This window comes from Ischnura elegans, chromosome 12 (genome assembly GCF_921293095.1).
Source record: "Ischnura elegans chromosome 12, ioIscEleg1.1, whole genome shotgun sequence".
Classification (NCBI taxonomy): Eukaryota; Metazoa; Arthropoda; class Insecta; order Odonata; family Coenagrionidae; genus Ischnura; species Ischnura elegans.
Genome location: NC_060257.1, coordinates 82,856,862 through 82,866,575, shown reverse-complemented (window position 1 = coordinate 82,866,575; position 9,714 = coordinate 82,856,862). Strand labels below are relative to the sequence as shown.

Here is a 9,714-nt window from a genome sequence, read left to right as displayed (position 1 = left end):
TCAGTGAATACGTTTTTATCAGACACATATACAAGTTTTCAATCCAAGAAGTAGCATGTTTTGAGAGGAAAGGGATGAGTAGGATTCATCTCAGCGAGAGGGTAAGGTTGACATGGGTGTGAAATATAGAGGACTGGAAAACAGTGTGCAAATTGATGTTTTTATTTTGCTCTCTTCTTCAGCTGCACCCATCTGTTCACTTAAAGAATAGCAAGGTAAAGGGGAGCAGTAAAATATCACTCATTGAATGACCCTCTGACTTGATAACTACATGATTCAAAGGTCCTGAAATTACTATAAAATAAATAAAAACATGTTGGCTAATTGGTAATAAACCTTGATAAATTTAAATAAAAGTTATTATTATAAGACACAGTCTCAGGCGTTACTTTGTGGAATTGCTTCATCATAGTATAAAATAAAATTACTTTGTTTTATTCCACACTTTATTTTAAATAGCATGACGCGGGTTTCAGCATCTAGTGCTATCATCAGGTACAATTCGATGGGTGGCTTGCTCTTAAATAGGTAACCGTGGGTGGAGAGAGGGGGTAACATTAAAAAGGGGGTGGGAAGGAACATTGATGACGGCTAAAGCTGTTTTTGAAGAAAGGGGTGGGGGAAGGCCTTGGGCTGGCTTGCATAGGCTAAACGACAAGAAAAAAAGGATAAAGGGGGGGGGGGGTTCTCAAAAGGTTTAAAAAACATGAGGAAATCAAGGTTGTGGGTCTTAGGGGGATGGTAGTGTGACGTAAAGTAATGGTGACTGGGATGGGAAAATATGGTCATTACAAAGTTTAGCGGGGCAATTCACAATCTCAAACTGTTCTAAGAAGTCCATTTTTCTCCCCTTGTCAATACAATGTAAAATCCTGGGTTAAAATTACACCAATGGTTTTCATCACATAAATGTTTGGCTATTCCAGAGGATTCCTTATTATTTAAACTCTAGATAACTGTTCCACAATACCAATAAAAAATTTTTGTAATTCCTTAAGAGGAGTGTAATTATTGAAAATCAAATGCAATGCTTGGTTGAATAAAATACTGGTAATGCAATTAGTTGACCGTGGTTTCGTGCTCTGATAGGGTTAGAGGGTGTAGTCCAGTGGTTGGGGTAAGGGATGGGGTCCCGAATCTGAGGGATGGAAAATACCACGGTAACTCCACCCCAAAAAAGAGCTCCATACTTAGGAGGGGTTTATAATATTCTCATGCTACTCATAGCACGGAAAACGTTTCCCATTGTAGGTGCCGGCAGGAAAGGGTTAATTTTAGAATGAAAAATGTGAAAGTTGCTGCCCATTTTTCATACACTGTCAAGCCACCTGGTGTTGCTCGGGAAGGATAGTACACAGAGAAGAAGGAAACTTGGACCTCCTGATCATATAGGATTTTTATTATTTCCTCTTTAATGGTGTCAAGAGGTGTGCCTACCCGGCAGGATGTCCAATCCCAGAAGTTGTATAATGTGACATAACAAAGGGTTATGAGAAAATGACACATGGACATAACCAGAAGTAGCACTACGGAGTTTGAGAGCATGAGATGCACCTACACATTAATTTTGGTCACCATATGGAAATGTATAGTGTACAGACAAACAGACATCCTCTTTTCTAAATGTACGCATATAGATTAATGACATCATCGGAGTTACAGCCCATTATCTTATGTAGGGAAAATAACATATTGAGGGTGAGATTCTATCACGAGAATGAAAACAATAAAGAACCATTGAGGTCTAAGAGTAGTAGAGATTGTCTCACCATGAGTTTGTGATATCAACTCGTCTTCAAAAGGGTTAAAGCTGTCAATTTGGGGATTGTTTAAACAATGTGGAGAGTATTGTGAAGAAAATAAAACAAATTTTTAGTGTGATTAAGATTAGATTATGGCAAAAAAGTTTTCATCAACGGTGATGGAAAATAAGTAACAGCTACAAAACCTTGTCACGAATCAACTCAAGGGCAACTGAATGTCTTTCTGACACTACTGCAAGACGCATAAATGTTACTATCAATAAACACAAGATTTATGTCCAACACACAACGGTTTAATCACAGAAAACAATCACAGACAATGACAATTAAACCTACAGTTTCACACATAACAATACAGGTACAAATGGCATTCAAGAAAGAAGAAAGCTCCTTCATTGGTCATTCTCACATCGACATCCAAAACTGTTCCACATAATGCCATCAGCTGGAGCCAACATTAGAAGATAAAAAGATACAAATCCTAAAAGGTAATGGTCAGAATAATTCTACTGACTCAGACTGAGCCCATTAATTCATAAATCACATAAATCTGAGTACATATTTAAGTCACATATTTCTACAACCACTTGATTTGACTCATTTATTAATACATATATTAAGATGCCTTCATATATAGTATCCACAACTAACAATGGCTTAAAAACTTCGTGAATTAAATTCCACAATAACTTATTTTTTGATTGGTACACAGTGACAGTAAAAAACAACTGATTGCCTTCCAAACATCAGATAGATCCAAATTCAACAATTTTTTTGGTTATTTTTACCCAATTACACTTTCAGAGGGCCATGAAGTCTGTCGAAGTCAAAAAACATGTGTATATAGTTAAATGCTCAAGGCACATCTAGCTCAATTCCACTATTTTGGCAACAATATCTTCATTAACTCCATACAAGCTGCTCTCCGCATAACCAGACACCATCAGATGTTCATAAAAAACTTGATGCACAGTCTAAGTTCATGGCCACATGCTCATACATATTCAAGTCAATAGCATTATGAGGTATTTTTCGATGACGGATTGAGCTGAAAATAAAAAATTATTCAAAATTACATATCTAAGGTAATCAATTTGGATGAGATATTATTACTTCATATAACTCTAAGGTGAGGACATATTAACATAGAAAAAAATGTATAGTTTCTACACTTAGAGGAGAGCATGAAATAGGTACATAGCTCATGAATCAATCTAAACCTTCCATTGCATAATATGAGTATATGTCATCATGAGTTGCCTACATATTATTTCTCGGTGTCAGAGAGACAAACATGTCTTGTCATAGTATCACACTCTCTCCACCTCTCCAAAAAGTCTGGACCCAGAAGCAAAAAAGTAGGTATAAGAAAACTTAGATGATATTTTTTACTTTTTGACCACCTAGAATTCAACTGGTTTCAACTGGTATGACTTCTATACCCAGTAAATAACTAATGAGGCATCAAGTGTATGTAGAGGTAACAAGGTGAAAGAAGCAATCTTCAAATATGCATAACACAAGCAAATATGTATAACGCTCAGCAGGGGGCAGTAATACAAAGATCCTTGCATCTCCTATGAATATATGGTAGGGGTTTGTTTCACCTAGTTCCCCCTTAAATACACGCAACACACCATGCACCAAATGCTTTCCACGTGTTAGGTGGAAGGTGATCAGAAGATTTCTCCGAAACCTCATCTCTGTGACCATAATTACCTCACAAAGGTTGCAGTAATCAGGCCACTTCTGGTTGCACATGCATGTTGCCTTGCAAATCAGGTTAATTTACATGTATGAATTATTTTCATACTTCCAATTAGTATTTATTACCAAAGTATCACAAATAAAAAAATATCGGATACTTACCACCATAACACAAGAGAGGGGTTGAACTAAAATGTATTTGGGTAAGAGTATATAGTGAGACATACCCGTATAATGAGTAAAAAATATTGGAAAATTTGTTAAACCCCTGTCCGCATGAAGAATAAAATAAAATTATAAACATCTAAACTCTAACCATTTAAATTAAAAGCTTTAGCATTTAATAGCTGGGATATATCAGGTAAATTAAACTTACCTAACTTACTACCTCTCCCAACAGCAACACCAAAAGCAGTGTCACCATTCTCATTAACCATTGTCAGATCTGCTCCCCTTAGCAAAAGTTCATTCACACAATGAGGGTGGTCACCATATGCAGCATACATAAGGGCTGTATTCCCATCCTGAAAATAAAAGGGATTTCAAATTAAGAACAGGGAGAGCAACGTCAGATGGAAATGTGAATTTAAGGTTATGTGGATGAAAGGGAGGATTGAAGTAACGCTATAAATGTGGGATAAGTGAGTATGGCCAAGCTTTTTATCAGTCAGTTTGCAAGACTCTAGATATAGCTTCAAGCCCGGGAGATCCTGGGAAATATATGAGAGTTGGTCACCCTAGCCATGAATGCTTGCTCAACATTAATTGGCTGGAATACACCAACAACATTGTAACGTTTAATATTTATGTTCAATTAATACTGTTATTGAGGTTTATGTTGAATTTGATGTTTGTGTGTAATGAGGACGGATGGAAGGTTGACAAGGGGTTGTTGTGATTTGAGAGGGGGATTGCTGAGAGAGAAGAAAAGATCTTGAAGGATAAGATGAGAAAAGAAATTGTATTTTTAAAGAAATAAATTATAGATTTTGGAAGAAATAATATTCTGATGTTACAACATGCATGATAATGATTAAAAACCCTCAACTTAGGAATATGGCAAAATAATAAATTACAACATCTTTCTTAACTTTATAAATACCATCAAGGATCAGGTTGGCACAGTGACTAGATGGCTTGCTTTGCACCCGACAGGACAGGGTTCAAATAACTTCAGTGGTGGAGATTTAAAAAAAAAAAAAGACTGCCTAATCCCTACTAGGGTGCTTTGGGGAGCCAGAGTATCCACCCAATCAAAACAGAACAATTCATGCATAATTCCTCATTTTCTGGGGAAATCTGAAATTTCCAGGTTAATCTCAAGTGATTACTGCGATAGATAAGAATTTTAAAACAACGAAAAATAATTCAATACTTTTCAATAATATTATATTTATGACTTTACAAGGACAAGTGGAATACATTAGTTAGCACAAATTGTACTTAAAATTAAAATTTATTCAATGCAAGCCAAGATGATGCTTTGACCTCAAAAGTATAAAATGTTGACCTCACCTGGCATTCTACACTTTGTGTTTTTTAACCTTTTCCCTACTGAAGACGTAAATATGTGGACGTTTCTTGACCCGAGAGACAAAAGTCGTATAATTTCGTCTGAGATTTTCTTACGCAAGCGAACAAATGCCGAATATATACGTTTCACAGCTCTCCCCCTTTTATGACGGTCGGGGGTGTAAGACGTCTTTGTTTTGGGACCCCAACAGTGTGGGGTATAGGCTTTATCCTCTAAATCCCAGAGCAGGTACCCGGACCCTTCGTCCTATTTTACCCGTCTTAGCGGTAAGGGACCGCAGTCTAGTTTATCCAATTGTTTATCCAGTCACGTTTCGAAATAAATATTTCTTCTTTTCTCAAAAATTTTAAACTAAAAATTTAATTCTTTGTCTTTTGAGCAGCGTTTACTATTTTTAAACGAAATTCTACAATAGATATTAACTTATATCTCAAGTTCTGTATAAACATCAACACGGCAATTGTTGCTTCATTTAAAATTTGACAATGCTCAGAAATGAAAGAGGAATTCAATTCAAAGTCTGCAATTTACGTGCAAGCAACAATCATCCATGTGCAAAATACATATAAGCAATCCATAAGTTGGCCGCGAACCTATGCTGCAGGTAGAGTCATAAACCCGGAAAGGAGGGAGCACAACTACTCTCGGAGTCCGAGATAATGCGGAGTCCCTGCTGGGAGGGGTCGAAAAAGGTTGGAGCTGAGAGAATGTGATTATCCACGAGACCCTTCTTAACCAATGTCCTCCAAAAATGCTCCATACCACAAGAAAGAGGAGTCCCTCGGGGCTCAGTACAGCAGTCATGCTAAGACGAAAACTCCGACGTCTCGAAAGGGTTAATCTTACTTGACTCAAGAGTGCTATACGTTTCTTTTCTGTTGTCTTGTCTGACATTCCATGTTTCGATGCAGCTGTAAAAATTCTACTAAGACACTGCACTTGAAATTGCGACAAACACACACATTTTAGGCCAGGAAATGGATGTTGAACTGGCTAAATTTTATGTTAAATGAACTAGGAATAAAATATATTGAAATTCCACATTGGAGCAAAAATTCATGAATAATTCTTTAATAATTCCAGGGACTGAAAATTTAAGCATAATTCCTGATTTTCCCGGTCGCTGGACACCGTGACATCTTGCCTAGCAATGCATCCTTTGGACAGAATATTTAGCCATGGAACACTTGGTGGTTTCCATTAAGAGTAGGGTAATACTGATGCCATGATTCTCCGCCCCCTAACCCTCATGACACAAATGACCTCAGCTATCCGTCATATCCTCCAAAAACCATATCAAAGTACAGCAGACTCCCAATTATCCGGCTGCGGTTTATCCGGGTTGTGGATTATCCATGCGCGATTTTCACTCTCGCTCAATTCTTTCCATGATCTTTATTTTTTTAAATCGGACGCAAAATCATCGGAATTACAGCATTAATGCTAGGATGCTAATTATTTCTGTTATAATCCCCTTCATAAAACGGAAGCGATCACGCACTAGCTGCATTCATGGAAACAACGTGCTCCTGTTTTCCAAGCCTCGAGGTGCGCGACCACGCTCCTTGATCACAGATGCACGTTGTGCAGCAGTTGCGACCGAGGCAACTTGTGCGAGACGCGACTATGTGGTGTGGTGCCTGACAGTGTAGTTTCCCATGTCGAGCAGTGGTTTTGAAGCATTTGTGCAAACCACTTTTCTTTATCCTCGATCACACAGCCACGGATGTGTGGTTTTTGAAACCAGGCCTTACATGGAGCATTAATAATATGAGTACAACCATGTTATCGTCGCTAAAAAGATCGCGAACTGGCAAGAAAAGCTCTCAGTGAGTCCAGGAAGCACTCTAAAGTAACAGAATAACTGCATAGATAATAACATATTGTTTGTTTTACATAAATTATGAATAATACAAGACACATAAGTGAAAGTTTGGATTATCTGTGTTTTCCGATTACTCGTGCCGCCTCTCCCCATCATTAGCCATTAGGATAATCGGGAGTGTGCAGTAGTACCATATCAATTTAGTATTACCACCTTCTCCAAATCACAGAGAGATTGTATAGTTAGCTCAGACTGCATAAAGTCATACAAAATTTTGATCTCCAGTCTTATCCTCACCCCTACTGAAACTTACTTTATCAGCCTGATTGACTGTGGCTCCTTCTGAGAGAAGTAAACGAAGGACGTCATGGTGACCCCCAGCCGCAGCCAAGTGAAGGGGACTCTCTCCGTCAGGACCAGAGCACCCTATGTCTGCACCATGCTTCAACAGCAGTTGCACAGTTGGCATTTGGCCGTACGCTGCAGCCCACATTAGAGGTGTCAATCCATTGTCGTCAGGAGCATCTATCTCTGTTTCTGAAACTTTAATCAAATGCACATTTATCACTGCCACTGAACTGAAAGGTGAGACAAAAAAAATACGAGATGCATACTTTTGTGTGTTACTGAAATAAAACCCCAAAAAACCAAACATGGGTCAGTTCCAAAGGTTTCTGGAGCCTTTCGATACAAATATGGTGAGTTTTTGCCTCTGAAAACTGGTTTTAGAGGATATCTCAAAAAGAAAACAAAAATGACGTTAATACATACCATTATAAATGTAGAAAAGAACGTTAAGGCAGTTAACAGCAATTTGTTTATTTCCAAGAGGAATTTTTGTTGATATATTAGGGAAGAATTTTCCATGTTGAGGTCGATGAGATAACAGAGAACTCAGGAATTACTCTACTGCATGCAATTTGGGATTGTATTCTTTCTTGTAGCTACATGTATACATACACGTATTTCTTGTAAATTAAGCCTGTTTTCAGATAGTGGCTTTTAAACACTTTGTGCTGGTCCAAAAGAACCGTAAAAACACTTGGAGTGAAGACATTTAACTTTTTAGCCGAAAGAATAGTTATAAAATATACCTAACACCTACTTTTCTACGCGTCATACTCACCTTCCTTCAGATCATCATTCGTTACTTCACCTTGTCCAGCTCGATGATGAAGACTGACATCAATAGGCTCACACACTGGCGTCTGGGTTTGGACATTGCCTCGTTGCAGGTTTGTGAGTACAGTTGTAGTCGGCTACGAATAAATAAGCCAACACATCAGGATAAACATGTAATTAATACACGTTTTTCACTTCCAAAGGCATATTCTTACCCTATAAGGTTGAAAAGCACTCTTTCGCGTTCCATCTTGCCATGAACCTGGCCATCTGATACCAGATGTGCTGCCGATGTTGGTGGCCGTCTCTGGTATATCAGTCCCAGGTAAATTAGGTTTTACATCTACAGGACTACATGAGTTCGCGGACAAATCTTCGCTGATGTGAAGTTCTGGATTAGTCTCTTGCGAAGAATCTTCATCGTTCATCATAAAATACTTGTATTTTGTCACAATATACTGGGATTTATCGGGTTATGTAGAAGCAGCTTGTGGAGTGTCGATCAATATGCTACACTAGAGTTCATTACAAGCTCAGCCTTTACGAACCCGAACCCAGCGCTGATTTCACTAAGTGATAATTAACTGTAGCATGATTAAGGGTAGATATCGATGGTCTTGGTGCACAATTACCTTCACACATGAAGGATGTAAACATTACAAAAACACACAACCAAGAACGTAAACAAACACAAACAACAGCTGACTCCGCTAATGCGAATGTAATAGATTAAAAGCGGGAAAACAGTTGCATTCAAAACATGCCTGCCCAGATAATAATAGAAACAAGCAAATAATAATGCATTTTTAGGACTTACTATGACATTTTTACGTGTAAATAGTAATAAAAATTATATGTATCTTTAAAAATTTACTTGTATGACGGAGAAAATGTTTATGTAATAATCACCTACGCAATGGTATTATTCTGAGATTATGAAATCAATCATACCTTTTACGTTATTATACTATGAATATCAACCTTCCATGATTAAACATTAAAAATGCCCATTCATCGGGCCACTGGACTAATTTCATTTTTAACCCTTAGGCTGCGGGAGTTCACCAGCTGCCAGCCTGTGCAGATGGCATCTCCTGCCATAAGGGCTGGTGTGGTAGGGTTAAGCTCCTTTATGATCCTTATGGTGAGAGAAAGTGTCCAAGTTCAAAATATCCTGACAGCAATAAAAATTTGTGTTAATGCCACAGCCAGCGTGCAAAACGTTCCCACACTAAGTCCAACATACATACTGCAATATATTTGTGTCATATGTGCTGCTTACACTGCTGTAAGATCTCGAGAATTAGCAGAATTTTGCAAGAGAATTAGTAAAAATTATGTAGACCGTTGAAATCTGCCACCCAGGGAACATTCCCCATCTGCCCCGCCCTGGGTTTTGTAAAACAGATATAGAAAGAACATAAATTACTTGTTCAATGGAGTAGAAATTTCTCTTACTAAACTTTCATGTACTCCAGAGAAGAGTAATTCAGTGTCTTCTAAAACAAGATCACCGCAGGGAAAAATTCATAATGAAAGCAACTGCAGATATCTTGTATGTTATCCAGCAAACTACGAGTTGACCTACTGCTGATTAGTCACACACAGCAGACTATAAGGGCTAATAAGAAAGCAATAATAGGTTTATTCTGCAATATCTCCCTAACTTTTTCCTATAAGTATGTTCAAATGTAAAGACATCAACTAATACAACAAAAGATATACATACATGCTTGCCAAAAGTAGACATTGGGTGGTATAAT

General features: G+C 37.8%; 1 protein-coding gene across 1 annotated transcript; it reads right to left on the bottom strand.

Moving 5' to 3' along the window:
- Positions 1-2,034: 2,034 nt before the first annotated feature.
- On the bottom strand, positions 2,035-8,673 carry LOC124169317 (ankyrin repeat family A protein 2-like). The gene is made up of 5 exons (XM_046547899.1): positions 8,167-8,673; positions 7,956-8,088; positions 7,143-7,372; positions 3,847-3,994; positions 2,035-2,811 (listed from the first exon to the last, which is right to left on the bottom strand). The coding sequence occupies exons 1-5, from the start codon at positions 8,380-8,382 to the stop codon at positions 2,768-2,770; spliced, it is 771 nt and encodes a 256-aa protein (XP_046403855.1). The 5' UTR covers positions 8,383-8,673; the 3' UTR covers positions 2,035-2,767.
- Between the last annotated feature and the right edge of the window lie 1,041 nt (positions 8,674-9,714).